The following is an 18,056-nucleotide window of genomic DNA, read 5'->3' as shown; positions in this document are numbered from 1 at the left end:
ATAAGAAAAAGACACCCAAAAGACGTCAGCGTCGGTCCATGCTTACTGAGGTATAGCCTACAGTGTCGCCTTAAATTTAATTTGAGGAATGCCCATCTATATGGTAGACCTACTGTTTATAAAACACCAAAAACGGCCAATCCAGACAGGACCAAAAAAAGACTCAAAAAGATGTCGGCGTCGGTCCACGCTTACTGGGGTGTAGCCTACTATGTTGTCATCAATGGCATTTTATGAATGTCCATCCATGTGGTAGGCCCACCTTTTGTAAAACAGGCTGTTACATTGGCTTTATTAGTCCTAATTCATGTGACTATTTAAGATATTTGAATATCAGCTACCCAACTTTATCAGGAGTTATCCTGAGTATATTTGCAATGTGTTAACACAGCGGGAAATGCAGAACTATTTTATGTTTTGTTATGATCCGTTCATAAAAAATGTATGGATACAAATTTGAAACCACTGATCGTGACAATTCAGCCCATGGGATGAAACTCCTGGACAGCGGTTGTAAATGAAACTCCTGGACAGCGGTTGTAAATAGCTTGATTGTCCATTCGACATTGTCCATCTTACTTCGACCTATTCTGTTTTTAGGATATGTTCTTTGTTAACATGTCAGCGCATTTTTTTTTTTGATTGGGCGCCATTTAGGTTAAGCTATTTGATTCGAGAAACCTGCAAAATGTCATTTTTGTCTCATTACGTTGTCAGACATTTTACCTCCAGCCTCGAGGCTACAGAAAAGACGGAATGTTCGTGGAGCGCTGCGTCTCTCCAACTGCACTCTGGAGAGGAGCGCTGGGAATGGACAAGATAAATATTTTGCTTCGTTGGATTTGGCACAGTGTGCATGCACTTCTTATCACAGGGCGGCATCAGCGCTAACCTAAAAAGCCCATATGCCACTGGTTGAGAGAAGTTGTCATTGTTTTGGGGCAGAATTATGTGAGGTTGTATGTGCTGTTGGTGTGTCTTGGTCAGTTTAGCTAGAAAAGAACGCCCTCGTCAATCTGTAGGCCGGCCCTCAAGTAAGAAACAAAGTAAACAGAGCTTCCTCTGAAGTTGACACAAGAATGACACCAAACCATTCAATCATGTTGACATGTACAATGTCGCAGTGCTGCTCTGAAATGAAACATCCTTGTTGTAAGGGCCAAGGCAAGTATATATCAGATTTGGTTCAGCATCAGATTAAGGACAACCCAGGGAACATGTATTTCATTTAACATTTATTTAACTAGGCAAGTCAGTTAAGAACAAATTATTATTTACAATGACAGTCAAACCCTAACCCAAACCCTGACGCTGGGCCAATTGTGCGCCGCCCTATGGGACTCGCAATCACGTCCGGTTGTGATACAGCCTGAAATCGAAACAGGGTCTGTAGTGATGCCTCTTGCACTGAGATGCAGTGCTTTAGACAGCTGCGCAACTCGGGAGCCCCCAAGTGGCACATACAGCAACTCATTTGCATAACAGATATATTTTTGAATGTGTAAAACATTACAGGAGCATAACAAATTGGGTGTCAAATCAAAGCTACGAGTCTATATTTGTGAGTAAAATATGCATACATTTTCCAACCATTTCCCATCTGAAATATTTGGCATAAGCAAAGTCTTTGATTTCTGGATCAACAGATGGAAAATAGATCTTAGAAAATATCTACCAGAAAAGTTTTTAAAAGTATCAGAAATACATCAAACTTAATAACATTAATGTAAAGAACCCTCCCAACGAATATCAACAAGGGCAGTATATTTTGTTTAGGATAAATTGTTTACCTTGTGTAAGTTTAAGAAATATTGCCTTGTTCCATTACCCACACACATATCATTAAGATATATTCTAATTTCTCTCCCTCATGAGGAAGGATAATTAAAATTCACAAAAATACCAAGGAATGGTAGATCTACCAATTAGTTATAGTGATTTTACTGATATCAATTTTGTTTATTAATTATTAAGTGATTATAACTCATAATTCCGTTACCAAATCAGTAACGTAATTACAAAACAATCAGTAATGGAATTAATGCATCTGAATTGGCAATGGTAAATCATAGTATTCACAAACCACAGTTGGGTCACCTGCTACTGTCCTCCCTTCCACTGGCATAGTTATGTTCAGCTCATAGGCCTAACAGTTTTCTTTCTTTTTCAGTTGTCTGGTGGTAAAAGCAAGATTATTAAAACAGTCTGTACAACCTCTCACTCTCAGGTCTTACCGACACATACCCATGAGCCCCCTCTATTTCCATTTACTTTAACCAGCATCCTCACCCAATGAGCGCCGATTGACACCATACAGCCATGATAGTTGAAAAGTGGTTGAAATTTGGTCAGTCCACTCTGGCCTTGATGTTAAAACCTGTTGATGCTCTGGGGGCGCTATTTCATTTTTGGATGAAAAACGTTCCCGTTTTAAACAAGATATTTTGTCACAAAAAGATGCTCGACTATGCATATAATTGATAGCTTTCGAAAGAAAACACTCTGACGTGTCCAGAACTACCAAGATATTTTCTGTGCGTGCCCTAGAACGTGAGCTTCAGGCAAAACCAAGATGAGACGGCATCCAGGAAATGAGCAGGATTTTTGAGGCTCTGTTTTCCATTGTCTCCTTATATGGCTGTGAATGCGAGAGGAATGAGCCTGCCCTTTCTGTCGTTTCCCCAAGGTGTCTGCAGCATTGTGACGTATTTGTAGGCAGATCATTGGAAGATTGACCATAAGAGACCACATTTACCAGGTGTCCGCCCGGTGTCCTGCGCCGAAATTGGTGCGCAAAAGACAGCTGCCAGTATTTTTCCATGGGATACAGAGAGGAAAGCAAGCTTCCACGAACTGCATATCAATGAAGAGATATGTGAAAAAACACCTTGAGGATTGATTCCAAACAACGTTTGCCATGTTTCGGTCGATATTATGTAGTTAATCCGGAAAAAGTTTTACGTTGTAGGTGACTGAATTTTCGGTTAGTTTCGGTAGCCAGACGCAATGTAGAAAACGGAACGATTTCTCCTACACACAGACGCTTTCAGGAAAAACTGCGCATTTGGTATGTAACTGAGAGTCTCCTCATTGAAAACATCAGAAGCTCTTCAAAGGTAAATGATTTTATTTATTTGGTTATCTGGTTTTTGTGAAAATGTTGCGTGCTAAATGCTACTCAAAATGCTATGCTAGCTTTGCATACTCTTACACAAATTAGTCAATTTCTATGGTTCAAAAGCATATTTTGAAAATCTGAGATGACAGTGTTGTTAAGAAAAGGCTAAGCTTGAGAGCAGACGCATTATTTTCATTTTATTTGCGATTTTCAGAAATCGTTAACGTTGCGTTATGCTAATGAGCCTGAGGCTTTAGTCACGATCCCGGATCCGGGATGGGGAGTTCCAATTAACGTCTACAGATGGACTGGACTAAATCTGAACTTATCATAGACGTACGTTTCACAAGTTTGGAGAGCATTTAGCTTAGTCCCAAACCATTGCATTTATCAGGAGTTGACTGGATTTACATCATGGATGAAAATGTCTGTGCTATTGCATGTCATTACATAGTGTGGATTGCTGCACATGCATTTCTGATGTCTCTGTTCTGTCCACAGTTCTGGTAATATTTATTGTCAGGATACTGCTGAATTCATGGGTGTTGTCTACGGTTTGGTACTACAGGAGAGGGGGAAGAGAAGTGCTAAATAAGCAAGATTGAGTCTGCTAGTCACAAACAATCCTGACAAATACAGTTGATTCTACCTCTGCTCTGTCAAACTGGACATTTAGCCTGCACTTCATCTTTCAGGTTTTTACTGGACATTTAGCCTGCACTTCGTCTTTCAGGTTTTTACTGGACATTTAGCCTGCACTTCATCTTTCAGGTTTTTACTGGACATTTAGCCTGCACTTCGTCTTTCAGGTTTTTACTGGACATTTAGCCTGCACTTCATCTTTCAGGTTTTTACTGGACATTTAGCCTGCACTTCATCTTTCAGGTTTTTACTGGACATTTAGCCTGCACTTCATCTTTCAGGTTTTTACTGGACATTTAGCCTGCTCTTCGTCTTTCAGGTTTTTACTGGACATTTAGCCTGCACTTCGTCTTTCAGGTTTTTACTGGACATTTAGCCTGCACTTCGTCTTTCAGGTTTTTACTGGACATTTAGCCTGCACTTCATCTTTCAGGTTTTTACTGGACATTTAGCCTGCACTTCATCTTTCAGGTTTTTACTGGACATTTAGCCTGCACTTCGTCTTTCAGGTTTTTACTGGACATTGAGGCTTATTTCAACATTTCACCCAAATGTGAGTCTGAGAACATGACAGTGCTGGTGACAAACTGACAGGTGGAAACCCAATTATCATACTGAAAAAGGAATGGGTGCTGTACTGCCGTTTTCCAGAACAATGTTCAAATGAGTGAACAGATAGTGTTCATGTGGGTGGAGGTGTTTCAGGATCAGACAATAGTTCAGATGCAGATTTTGTGTGCATATTTTTGAGCTTTTGCTACTGTCAATTTATTTCCTGAATACCTGAATCAATAAACCAAACCCTATTTAAAAAGATTGTGTATGCCAGTACTTGTATATGCTGGTAAAATCACTTGAAAGTTGACATATGTGGTTATAGAAAATACAGCATACCTCACAATGAGATAAACCAGAAGGCACATAGATTTCTTTATTGTTCAACAGGTTATCATGAACTTTACTCTAGCAATATCAAACATGCAGTCTGGATGATGCGCCTTTAAATACAAAGTGGACAAGGCAGTATAAATAATACAATGTGCACTGTATGTCGTCATGTAAAATATATACCGTGTATATTTATATGTATAAAACGTGCTTTTCAGAAGCTTCTTGGATAAAGGAGAGCACTCAAAGCACAACATCACTCTCCAGCTGTAGTATGAGCCAGATACACACAACGTGCCAAAAGAGGAATTCTTTACAAAAATATCTGAGAAAAACATTTGAAAAGCTTCTATTGCATGTTACTGTTCAATACTTTCAGCTTGTGAATACATTTGCAGAAACTTTTCCTTCTTTTTTTTCAACAAAAATAAGTCAACTTTCGATTTCCCCCCCACTTGTTCACAGGAATAAAAAACATTCTTACTACGGGTGGATTCACCCAAAGGAAAGGCATGTAGTCAACAGCACTTTGAGGCCTTAGGGGCAAAACGTAAAACACATGCAACATCACACAGAAGATGGTGGAGGGGTCATCAAGTAGATTTTGAATAGAAAATAAACAGTATAATTTCTAAGTAATACAATGCTTGTGTTTCATCTCTGGTGTGCCCAGACGTACATTCAAACAATGAAGGAGTCAAGCTATGATATTAATGCTGCATAATGGTGCACCATTGCATTCAGCTGGTGCAGTAAACATTTCCCTCTAATAATTGTCATGCTGCGTGGTAAGTACATTAAGGCAATGCCAGGGTGAAGTGCTATAAGGTCAGTGTTAGCATCTGAACTTCAGCTCTATCCACCTACCAGTTTACAGTATTATTCTCTTGTGGGCGTAGTGTTCTGCAGTAGATACTTATGATGGCTTGTAATTGTAAACTGTATTATTAAAATGTCTTTGCCTCGGCCACAAGCATTCAGGTTGGCAGAGCACCTCAAATCGCTTACCCCTTGATCTCTGCTTTCCAATGAGGACTTTATGTTTAAGTGTTGTCAAGGTAAGTGCTTCAACCCTCTGTTTGGCGTAATTGAGGCTATTGTTCTGTGTTGAGTGAACATCGGGATACACAAAGCCCAAAGCCAAACCCCTTCCCATGGCCTTGACATCCAACCGCCCCTCTTCTAAAGGAACCTGGAGAGAAGTTGCTCTTCATATGCACACAGACAACAGGTAGGTGTGTTGGCACATCGTTCATGGGTGACTAGCAGTTGAAGTGACTGGACATAACTGATAATTCGACACAAGGCCAAATACTATAGGACTATCAAGGTGGAAATGGGAAGAGAAGTCGTCTGGAAGAGTGAAGTGGAATCAAAGCTGTGCAAGGAGGAAATGCCAAGTGGAACATTGTTTGTTATCAGTCTTTTGATTGCGTGTTAGGAGGAAACACCCACCACCTCGATCCTGAACCACATTTCCAAGTAAGGTTAACTGGAGAAAGAGAAAAAGGGAAACAGTATTAGTTTCTCCAAACCAACCCACAGCAGCTATCACACATACAACCTCCCAGAGCCACACAGCTCCGCCCAATGGATTGCAAGTTTTATTACAAAACGTCAAAAGTCATTGTAAATAAATGTACAAAACATCATATTATAACACATTCTCTTTTACATTAAAATGACTAGTCAAACTAAAACACACACAGAAGAGGTAAGTCATGATTTGTGTCGATGGCCACTTTTGGAGTCTTCTCGTCGCATCCTGGGGGCGTGTGATCTAGGAGGACTGAGGTCAGAGGGCAAAGGTCACACAGGGTTCAGGAGGAGGCTGATATAAGAAAGGGTTTACGGTTAAGGGTTTGATCATGATCAGATTCAGTAGTGTGGTAGGCGTTCCTGGAAACCTAAAAGTGTACATAAAAATCTTATTTCCTGACATATACAACTACGAAGACTATAAGAGAACACATGAACATCTATTTTCTCAAATTCAGGTACACAAACCACCTACTGGGCATGGTCCAAGAAAGCAGCCAATAGTTTAAAGAAATATAGGAATAAACAATATTCAGAAGAGAATATCAAAGTCCTATTTCAATACAATCAAACTCACTGCACAACATGCCTGACTAGGGATTTACTCATCAGAAATCAAACGCATCATCAATATCATCATCGATATCATGTAACGCCCAATGTTAGTCCTATAGGCCAAAGTTGAGCAATCTGAAAGGTAATGGGCATTGCCTATATCCACCTAGCACTAGTCACATTCTTTTCAAGTCTAAGTATTTGATAGGTGTACATTTCCCCCTTTTCCCAACCACCAGAGCCCTAGCTTCACTGTCTACGTCTGGTCTGTGGTCTTACCTGCTCTTGCTGGGGGGCAGCTGTCTGCTGGGCCGCCTCATGGACTGGCTGGGCTGGACCTTCATGGAGGAACGGGGCGAGGAGCGGGAAAAGTGCTCGGGGGCCGGGGGCTTCTTGGGGATCTTCTTGACCAGACGTCCCACCCACTTCTGTTGTTCCTCCTGAGACACGGCCAGCAGCAGCAGGTTCTTGGCCGTGGACACGTCATAGTTCACTGCAGTGTGACAAAGGGAAGGGTTTGTATTGTGTTTAATAACTGTGTTTAATAACTATGCAAAAAAACAGCAGTGCACACCTCAACCCCCTAACCATCCCTTGATATGTCCCTGACAATGTCTTTATGTGCGTCTATGTAACCCTGCTCTGCTATAAGCAACGACACCACACCCCCCACACCACTACCTCTGCAGGGCGCGATGATCTCCTCCTTCTTGTCCATGTGGTCCTTGTGGCACTTGATGTGGCAGCGCCTGCACTCCAGGGCGGGCGGAGGCTTAAACATGTTCCACAGGGGCTTGGTGCACGCCTCACAGTTGGTGGGGAAGTGGTAGAGCGTAGGGATAAACTCGTGGCCCTTGTGGCAGATGTAGCTGGACTTCTCTCCACTGGCCAGCTCCACTGGGAACTCTGGCTCCTTCTTACACTCTCCCTCATTGGCATACAGAATCTGAGGAGAGTAGGAAAAGGTCATCATGGTAATTGTCAATCATCATCATCAATATGAACCAGCCCCATCACATGAATCGTTAAATGAATACATGAACAAAGAGCCATAACAATCAAGGGACCTGGAATATCCTGGGGATCTCTTTGGCATCAGCACGGTAAACGTCTGTTTGAGTGACAGGCCGCACATGGAAGAGTTTACTAAAAAGACAAGGAAAGGAAGAGAACAAAAATATTTTTGATGTTGAAGGTAAAACAAAATGTATTTTTCTGTCAAATCGCCAGTTGGCAACCCATCCCTTGTGGGATTAATTGATACATAAACAAACATTACAGTAATTCACTGTGATAAAACAGTGATCATTTTTCTTCTGGTGTTCTCTGCAGTGCATAAAGAGTGAAACAATTAAATATTGTTAAATTAAATATAAAAATCAATACATAATAGTAAATAAGGTTAGCCAAACAATAATTATATCCTTTGAGCAGAAAAAAATATACATACATATACAGTACCAGTCAAAAGTTTGGACACACCTACTCATTCAAGGGTTCTTCTTTATTTGTACTGTTTTCTACATTGTAGAATAATAGTGACGTGCTATCGACTCTCTCTCTACCACACCTGCTGTCTTTAACTCTGAATGATCGGCTATGAAAAGCCAACTGACATTTACTACTGAGGTGCTGGCCTGTTGCACCCTCTACAACCACTGTGGTTATTATTATTTGACCCTGCTGGTCATCTATGAACATTTGAACATCTTGGCCATATAATCTCCACTCGGCACAGCCAGAAGAGGACTGGCCACCCCTCAGAGCCTGGTTCGTCTCTAGGTTTCTTTCTAGGTTCCTGCCGTTCTAGGGAGTTTTTCCTAGCCACCGTGCTTCTACATCTGCATTGCTTGCTGTTTGGGGTTTTAAGCTGGGTTTCTGTATAGCATTTTGTGACATCGGCTGATGTAAAAAGGGTTTATAAATACATTTGATTGATTGATTGTGAAGACATCAAAACTACGAAATAACACATATGGAGACATGTAGTAACCAAAAAAGTGTTTAACAAATCAAAATATATTTTATATTTGAGATTCTTCAAAGTAGCCACCCTTTGCCTTGATTACAGCTTCGCACAACTTGTTTAACACTTTTTTGGTTACTACATGATTCCATATGTGTTATTTCATCATTTTGATGTCTTCACTATTATTCTACAATGTAGAAAACAGTACAAATAAAGAAAAACCCTTGAATGAGTAGGTGTGTCCAAACTTTTGACTGGTACTGTACATACATACACACATAGGTACATATACACTGTGTATGTGTGATATATATATATATATATCTAACACACACACACACACACACACACACACACACACACACACACAGAGAAAAATGAAACAGAATGCATTTGAACCCAGTCTGGCACAAAGTGAAGATTCATGTCGGAGACAGGCATATACACAATCTATATACAGTACACATGTGCCATTTACCACATAGAAGCAAAATATTTTTCTAATTTAATTATAGGTATCCCTCTTTCTTTTATTCCAGGCTTCATCTAAATATTCTGCAAACGGAAATACACAATGGACAAAAAGCCATTTCAGTTTCTCTTCATCGCTCAGCCACATAATGCCAGGGTAGATCTGGTGTAAGAGCAAGCATATCTGTGTTAGCATGATGATTTGAATTGAAGTAAGAGGAGCAGGTAGATAGTCGTTACTCACTCAATATCCAGCACCATGTAGGGGTTGGATAGCTCTTTGTCCTGTTCGCTGTTATAGAACAGAATCTTCTTGCTGCTCACAACCACATACTAAAAAGAGACAAGAAACAATACTTTTAACTGTAGCGCATCAACAATATTAACTACAGAATGTTTGATCAGTAAAGCCAGGTTGTAAATCTTATCTTCACCTTTCTCTCCCATCCAAACTTCTTGGTGTTGTTCCGCACAGGCAGCGAGAGCCATCCCGCTAGTCTCATTTCTAAGAGAGTGAAAGAGGGGTGAAACATTAAAACAGCAGGTCAATGTTGTGATCGATCTACATGCTTCACAGTTTGTACATATTCCCAGGAAACATAGCATTTTCTATTTCAATGCAAAACAATATGTAAACAGTAGATGCATCAAATGATCGCAGCACTCTGCACAAATTATGGACGGACTCGACGACAAAACATGAAGGTTCAATGGTTTAAGTTTCAGCTCCAGAGAGGTTTCCCTTCATGATGGACAATATATCAATCAATCAAATAAATCAATAAATGCATAAATCATCAGAGTAATCAGTAGCCTATTATAAGTAGCATTTTATAGTGAGTACTGGCAACTGGACAACACAAGTCAAAAACAATCAGATGCCAAAGACAAAAGGAAAGATAGGTGGCACTCCAGGAGAAGACAGAGCAAGCCACCAAAAACAACCAAATGTCAATATAAACATACATAAGAGGTACAAGGCTGTGAACAGAACTGCTTGTACATTGTGTTTGAATGCACATAAATGTCCTCCTTACCTGTGTAGGCGTCATCCGCGTCAAAGTCTGGTCCACTGCTGAGGCTGGCTGATTCTAGGGAAGAGACGTTGGCGGAGCTGAGGAGGTTATGAAGCTGCTCAATGTCACTGTCCTTACTGTCCAGGGCCATCTGCAGCTCGATGCGTACCTGACTCTCATCTGCTATTTGCTATTTGCCACAAACAGGAGGAAAGGAAACATACATTTGAAATGTCTATATATTGTTAGTTTGAGGCCCCATGTTAACTTTGTTGGTCTATCTTGGTGTGACTGACCACCTGCATGTCGTTAATCTCCCTCTGGTAATTAATGATAATGCTGTACAGGTGGTTGTGTGATGGTTAGTATTAGGTTGTGGTTGTGTTATGGTTGGACTGACCGCCTGCATGTCGTTAATCTCTCTTTGGTACTTGATGATGGTGGAGTTGAGTTTCTCCTTCTCTGACCTCAGCTCCAGCTGCAACTTCCTGTTCTCCTTCTCCTTCCTGCGCACGTCAGTGTCATTGCCGCGCCGACTGCCTGCTGCACGTACCTCCTTCCTGTTCATGATCTCCGCCAGCTTGTTCACAGCCTGAGAAACACACAAGACAAGAAATAGTCATGATGAGTATCTAAAACAATAGACAAAGGCAAGTGTCTTCAACACGGTTTCTTTGCTATGCAACATTGTAAAGCTAGAAGAAATGATATTAAATCAGCTTGCCTGGGTCTTTAGTGTTCTCTCTGACTGGAGCTGCTTCTCAAACGTGAGCTTCATCTGGCTCATCTGCTGCTCATCATCCTTGGACGTCTGCAGCTCTGAACACATCACAAATATAAGAATAGAATGTTACAATCTAATGTTGAACAGAAATAGATATGATCCTTTTTACCAACCACACAGGCTGGAGGCAGAAACTTACCTTCAAGTGTCTCCTTGAGTTTGTTGTTGAGCTCCTCTTTCTCATTGGCTAAGTTGGCCACATCGCTAGTGAGGGTTCGGTTGGCCTCCTCCAGCTGGGCAGGAAAGAGCAGACAAAAAGTGAGACCAATGCAATTTGATTATATTCAGCTGCAGCAAGCATTCTCAAGGCCCAGCAGGTGTCACCTCAGAGTCAGACTCACTGATCTATTGGCTACAATAGTCGATTCCGTTGTTGTTCACTCCTGGTCCTGGCTATAGTCCCAGCCCAGTACAAGCACACAAGCACACCTGATTAAGCGTATCAAGTTCTTGATGATTATTCGACCAGTTGAATTATGTGTTTTCGAAAGCACTAAGCTCACACCCAATGCAGCCCACCACGGCCCTCCAGAAACAGAAGAACCAGGGCTGACTCACCGAGCCAATGGTAATGTCCTTCTCGACCAGCTCCTGCTTGTGCCGAGCCATCATCTCTTTGAGCTCCAGCTCCTTCATGATTTTCTCCTTCTCCAGGTCGGAGTACTGCTCCTCAGCGATGGAGCGAGCCAGCTGCTCCGAGTCCGCCTTGGTCAGCGTGATCTCCAGCTGCGCCGCCAGGGAGTCCCTGAGCGTTCACAGGTCAAGCATGTCTTTATAATGTTTTATAATGTAGCATTGAACATGGGTTTTGGTTGTGTTCTTTTTTGTGTTGTTTGTGTAAATAAATAAAAAACTATGTATATTACAAGAACTCAGGAGGAAGAAAGCTTGAACCAAACCCGAAAGAAACCCATCCTCTTCTGGATCTCTGCAGATATTTATAAGTTCAGCAGGACTGGAGTTGTACACTAGAGTGTCAGTAAACAGTGCAGGGCCAGACCATTTTCCTGTACTCACCTCTCCTCTTGTAACTCCTGAAGGGATTGCTGCATGTCCTTGTAGAGCTTGCTCTTCTCTTCACATTCCTCCTTCAACTCCCGCACCTGGGTCTTATACAGCGTCTGGGCAACACAAAAAGATGATCAATCACAAATTCAATGCAATAATGTATACACAGGGTGCAAGTTATCTCAAGGTAGGATTCCTCTCAAAGACAAGTGTTGCAGCAGACTTACCGAAAAATACTGCTCAGCCTCTAGCTGGTCCTGAAGTTCCTTCATTTGGCCGTCCGAGTCCTGCCTTTCTCTGTGGACACAAACGCAAATGAATCCTTTCAGTTTATTGTTTTATTGTGTTGACACTTTCTCTCAGCGTTATTACTTGCTAAAAATTCAAAGGTAAAATATTAAAAAAGGAGAAGAAAAAAAAGAGTCTGAATGTTGACTGACTTGCGTAGCTCCTGGTTTTGTTTCTCCAGGCTGCGTTTGATTTCCAGCAGGTGGTTAGCCTCCTGTTTCAGCTGCTTCTCAGAGGTCCTCAGGGAGTTGAGCTGCTGGTTCTGGGCCTTCAGGTCATTCTGGGTCAGACTGCGCTTCTGGGTCTCCTGCTCAATCTTCAAAGTTAGGTTCTTCACCTCCTCGGTGAGCCTCTCCTTGTGCCTGCGGAGCTCATCCAGTTTCTGTAGGGACTGCTTGTAGTCACAATCCAGCATGCTGCTGTGTTTCTCCAGCTCCAACATCCTGTTCTCCACACGCAGTTTGGACGCCCTCTCCTCCTGCAGCTTCTGCTCCATGTCTGGGGGAAGGGGAAAGAGGGAGAAGAATGATTTATTGAATTGGATTTGACCCTGCTGACCACAGTCTAGTTTCTTTACCGAAGATGGATTCCTGTCCTTTGTCATACCTGATAACTCAGGAAGGGCCTTACCCTTCATGGCCTCAGACTTGGCGCCCTCGATCGACTCAATCTTGCTCTTGTCTGCGAGCCGTGCCTTGGTGGCTTTGTGCGATGCCTCCTCCTGCTCCAGCCCCTGCTGCAACACCTTCAGCTTGTATGTCATGTCTATCTCCTTGCTGCTCTTCTCCTACGGGAGAGTAGAAGAGAGAGAGAGAAGGCCAGAAAGTGAGAGTGCATAAAATAGAGAGGGTAAGAGCATAAGAAAGTGTGGAAGTTTACCTTCTCCAGGTCGGTGAGTTTCTCCTGTAGTAGTCTCTTCTCAGTCTCTGCTTTGGATAGGGCTTGTCTCACCTGCCGAACCTCATCCTCCAGCCCTGAGATTCGCCCTACAGAGACAGAGAAATGTCACTAAAGGCTAAATCATACTGTGAATAAATACACACAGTCTCTCCCACACAAACAAAATACCCACTAACCCTGCATGTCTGCGATGGTCTCTGAGCCCTGGCTGTGCTCTCTCCTCTCAGCCTCCAGTGCTGCCTGCAGCCCGATACACTCCTTCTCCAGAGTGAGCTTGGAGCGCTCCAGCAGGCAGCACTTGTCCTGCAGCTCTCTGCCCCCGGCCTCCAGAGCCTGCAGCTGCTTGCCTGCCTCCGTCTGGGCCTTCCTCAGCCGCATAGCCGCCTCCTGCTCCGCACGCAATAGAGCATTGGCCTCGTCCAGCTGGATAACAAATCACTTAGTCACACTTTGTAATGTGCATTCCAATCACAAATGTAAACACATGCACATAAACACACAGTCAAGTTATTTTATACCCCCCAAAAAACCACACCTGTCTTTGTAAGTGAATGTTCTTCTCGTTGGATATGTGCGAGTTCTGATTTCTTTTCTTCATATCGTCCAGCTGGTCTCGGAGGCTGTTGACTGCAGATCACATCACAAGTTAGATATGAAAGTATACTGTGTGTGTGTGTGTGTGTGTTCAGCCAGCGGTCTCACCCTCGTTCTCCAGGCAGCGTTTCCGGTCGGCCTCGCTTTCGGCCTTGCGGTGGCTCTCCACAGTCTTGTGCTGCAGTAGAGCCTTTTCTCTCTCCAGCTGCCTCAGACTCGACTCCAGAGCCTTTCTGCTACTCGTCTGTCAATGCACCACCACAAAGGTCAGTGTTGGAAGTGCACAACTAATTATTTATTGGTTGATATTTTGTATCAGTTGTGTGCTGTAGTTGTATGCTCTATTGCTACTGTAGCTCCAAAGTTCTCACCTCTTCATCAAGTTCTTTGGAGATTTTCTCGAGACGACTGGTGGAAGTTCTACAGAAAGAGAACATAGTGCATGTCACTATTCTCATTGCCCCATATCATAAAGAACATGACTAAATCACATAGCAATAGTAGTAGGTGTATTGTGTGTGTATGAGGCCAGGGCATGTCGTGTCTACCTGCACTTGTGTTCCAGCTCATCTTTGGTCTGCATCTCATTATTGAGCTGCTCTTCCAGCTGGTGGAGTTTCTTCTGTAGCTTGGCCGACTTGAGGAAGAGGGGAAGGAGGTGGCGCAACTGTTACAATACACTTCACCTGGATTCTGCTCTAAAACTAGAGCGTATCATTTTACCACAATTTGACCTTGTTTTTTCAAAGCCATAAACAAGTGAAATCAATTCAGAAGAGCTTTGTTTAAAGAGAGAGAGAACACTTAACATCACAATATCCTGCAACAGATAAGAAATACATTTCATTTGCTCTGAAAAACAATTTCAGTCAGCACAGAAGTCAAAGAGCTGACAGCTTTCACGGGATTAGCTTGTTGTTTAGCTACTGAAGCAAAGCCTCGTAAGTGTTTCAGTAGCGCTAAGAACTTGACAGATTATTGTGTATAATTCTTGAGCCAAACAAAGGAATTATATTATTATGACCTGTTATGACATTGTTATTATAGTGTTGCGTTAGATTCATATGCACAAAATATAATTACATAACTTAGGTTACTTCTGTAACTCCGGTTCTCTGATATTATGAGTGAAATATCTCACGTGGGAGATTCGCTAGGATCACCTACTCTCGGAAGCGTAAAGCGTCTGTTGGAGACACAGGTAGAGGGGCGAATGAGGTGAGCCCCTCACCTTCCTTAAAAGGAGCCACTCTCCCAATTAATGAGCTATGTCCCAAGAACAGTGTCCAATAGGTAAACTATTCTGTAGGAGAGGCAGTGTTTCCTATGGAAATATATGTAGCAAAGGGGGACCCCGCACCACCAAAACAAGGGGGGAGAGGGACCACCCATTCAACCCTTTTTCGGGGGTCGGGAACCCACCCTGGAGAATTTCCATGTATAAAGGACGGAGAAGATACATTCTGGTGATTTTTTAAAAGGACATTAAATTTCAAAATGAATGAAAATAAAATGATGCTGACACCATCTAAAACATACTTTCCACCTCCAGAAAGGAGCCTAATAACATACTGGTAAAATTATTAACATAATGGACCATAAATATAGCTTATACATAGTTCATATGATCAGGTATGCTATTAGCAATAAGAATTATCACCTGTAGCCCAGCTGATGTAGCTATAAATAAATAGGCTGAAGCATAGGGCTGCCTATCTGCATTTACCCTATAGGGCTAATCACTACAGATCCCAAATGTGATCTTTTAACTAGTTAGAATCATATTAATAAATGTTGTGTCCCCAAATAATTCTATAAACACAGTGAATATAATGTAGGCCTACCTGTTAGGGTAACTTGGGATAAAACTGCCACCCGGGGTAACCCACCCTCTCCCCCAACACTTTCCCTGGTTGCCATTAATGTTGCTAAAATAAAAATGTAATCTGTCTCATCACAATTGTTTTGAATCACTCCGAGAAAGAAAATGATTGCGGTAGGGTGGTGTTTTCCCCGTGTTACTCCAAAATGACCTGTGTTTCATTTATCCCCACTCTCACATGCTTAACCATGCTGCTGCTGAAAAAGAAATATCTGGATTCAAAATTGTGCAGTTCATGCATATTTAGGAGTTGAGAAACTAATAGGATTGGAAAGACGATTGCAAGGATTGTTGTGCTGCTTGTCAAAATGCATGTTTCCCTCCCTATGACACTTGTAACTTGAATGCACCTCGAGAGGAATATTTCTCACACATAGAACACACGACAACAACTCGACTTGGTAAATAGATTATACACCCAATTTCTCCATGGTGTGTCAGCTCTTCTACCCCAAACGGCGTGGTCACCGTCTTTTGGGATAGGGTCTCCCAGGACCCTCATAGGGTTATTGCTTCTACCAGACTGCAGCAAGTCAGTCTAAATAGATGCGGAAAGAGGGCTCTCTCTGGAGCAGCCAGCACCATGACGTAAGATGTCAGGCAATATAGCCGTAGGAAGAAGGAAACAACTGCAGTGCAGTATTCCTAATCCTGGTCAGTAGGACAGCTACATAACTGGTATGTCTTGGCCCTGCTCCATGGGGAGGGTTGTTAAGAGCAAAGATATCTCTTCAGCCGCTCACTCCCATAGGATGGGGAGGCAAAGCAGGCAGTGGCCCGGCTGCATGAACCAATTGCAGTAAAAAACTGGATGAAGAAAAGCCGAAGCTTTGTGGACTCGGGAGTACCAGATAGCAGTCTGGGGCTCTGATGCCTGGTGAGGGCGCCCCATCCCACTATTTTGACTCATCTCTAGCTCAATGGAGAGTGTTCTCCATAACAGAGTCAAGGCGCATTTGCAATGCAGAGGGGGGAAAAACGCCCTGGCCCACAGTGAGCCCTGGAAACCTGCTCTCCCGTAGAACAAGGAAGCAAATGCGGTTCGAGTTCCCCTGCCTTGTATAAAGTCGCAGCACCCTCTGGTGGGAAAACCGTCATCGGCGCATACCAGTGTTGGCTTGACTGGGATAGCTCGTGCCATAGCAGTCAGAGGCAAAAATGACTCACACAATATGTAAAAAGGGCCGCAGTGGATGTCAAAAGACTGAATGCCATCCTGCTTCGAATGTCGGTGAGAACAGAGGGAGGGCTCACATGCTGACTTTACTGCCCCTGGCTGAAAATCCGAGAAGGTACGGGGGGGGGGAGGAGCAGAAAACGTTAAACCCGAAAAAGGAGGGTAGGGCAGAGAGCCATAGGTCTTGCACACTATCCTTCTAAGCCGCCCTAGGTTGTCCAGCCCTTCTTATCTCCCTCAGGAAGGTTAGAGAGGTTGTTTGTTGCGGCTGCAGCGTAAGACTGCTTCCCTACAGGTTTGGCCTGGTTCAGGGGCCTTGCCGGAGTCTTGGCAGACTGCTGCGTCAGGGACCTCAGTCCCCCAAGGACAGCTTATTACCCCTTCCCAGCAGTGAGGCTGGGGCTATATACAGGAACCAACGGCTGCCACGTGCTTCGCCTTTATTCTTGTGCATGTCACACTTTGGCCGCATGGCGGCAACAGTTAGCCCGAACAACTCCTTGAGTGTCACTGGGGCATCCAGTCGGTCTTTAGTAACACGGCGCGAGGGGCTGAGATGGTCAGCCAGTGACGGCTCCACTGCGGGAGGGTTGCCAAACTCGGATTCTTCTATATGTCCAGGCTAGGGGTTCCCCTAGCAAGAATTTAGCTAGTTAGGGGTTTATCCCATTAGTTCTTAGCTTCCCTGTGGCAAACTGATAATGCGTGGAGCAGCTATTTTAAATTGACGCTGTATGAGACAGGAGTCCCTTAACGGACGCTGGGCTCCCACAGGAGACGGCCACTCAATGCCGAGTCTGGCCACGGCTTGTTTCCAGAGATGAAGGAGCCCAAACTCCAAAGGAGGAGGGGCAGTTCCACTGCTCTCAGGGCCTGAGAGGGCGGGAGAACGGGGTCAGCCCCCATCTCCTGAGTTATCTCGAGGATATCCGTGAGATTAATTCCATCGTCATCATCCCCTAACTCGCCTTCCCCTGACACTACATTGTCCAACAGTGAAGGGGGGGAGTTGAGGCTATCTATGGTCTAGCCCCAAATGGGCATGGTTGCGGGGAGCTGAGCCACAGCTGTCGCTGTTGGCTTGGAGGAGAGAGGGGCTACCGACATAGAAGCACATTTAAAGCCTCTTCTTCAGACCTGCCCTTGTCAGCAGTTTGCAGTGCTCACAGGACTCAGGGTCGTCGAGCTTCTCATGGGGATGTTCCTTATTGATGCACAGAGGTTT

At 43.4% G+C, this 18,056-nt stretch overlaps 1 protein-coding gene across 3 annotated transcripts in view; it reads right to left on the bottom strand.

Moving 5' to 3' along the window:
• Positions 1-4,666: 4,666 nt before the first annotated feature.
• The window catches only part of LOC135508079 (rho-associated protein kinase 2-like), a 43,970-nt gene continuing 30,580 nt past the window's right edge, over positions 4,667-18,056 (bottom strand). The window contains exons 11-31 of one of the 3 annotated variants that reach the window (XM_064928008.1): positions 14,321-14,409; positions 14,144-14,192; positions 13,881-14,016; positions 13,714-13,805; positions 13,355-13,601; positions 13,158-13,264; positions 12,885-13,065; positions 12,431-12,776; positions 12,218-12,287; positions 12,000-12,103; positions 11,541-11,727; positions 11,122-11,215; positions 10,923-11,017; positions 10,599-10,790; positions 10,220-10,388; positions 9,617-9,687; positions 9,427-9,515; positions 7,810-7,888; positions 7,424-7,688; positions 7,022-7,235; positions 4,667-6,437 (exon numbers count right to left, since the gene is read on the bottom strand). In XM_064928008.1, coding sequence (XP_064784080.1) covers positions 6,368-6,437; positions 7,022-7,235; positions 7,424-7,688; positions 7,810-7,888; positions 9,427-9,515; positions 9,617-9,687; positions 10,220-10,388; positions 10,599-10,790; positions 10,923-11,017; positions 11,122-11,215; positions 11,541-11,727; positions 12,000-12,103; positions 12,218-12,287; positions 12,431-12,776; positions 12,885-13,065; positions 13,158-13,264; positions 13,355-13,601; positions 13,714-13,805; positions 13,881-14,016; positions 14,144-14,192; positions 14,321-14,409 — 2,946 coding nt within the window. In that variant the 3' untranslated portion in view covers positions 4,667-6,367. The remainder of the gene's footprint in view (positions 6,438-7,021; positions 7,236-7,423; positions 7,689-7,809; positions 7,889-9,426; positions 9,516-9,616; positions 9,688-10,219; positions 10,389-10,598; positions 10,791-10,922; positions 11,018-11,121; positions 11,216-11,540; positions 11,728-11,999; positions 12,104-12,217; positions 12,288-12,430; positions 12,777-12,884; positions 13,066-13,157; positions 13,265-13,354; positions 13,602-13,713; positions 13,806-13,880; positions 14,017-14,143; positions 14,193-14,320; positions 14,410-18,056) is intronic. The other 2 variants (XM_064928009.1, XM_064928010.1) reach the window with 2 other exon arrangements.

The sequence above is a fragment of the Oncorhynchus masou genome, chromosome 21, assembly GCF_036934945.1.
Source record: "Oncorhynchus masou masou isolate Uvic2021 chromosome 21, UVic_Omas_1.1, whole genome shotgun sequence".
NCBI lineage: Eukaryota > Metazoa > Chordata > Actinopteri > Salmoniformes > Salmonidae > Oncorhynchus > Oncorhynchus masou.
Note: the sequence above shows the minus strand (reverse complement) of the source record. Positions and strands in the feature narration are given on the sequence as shown.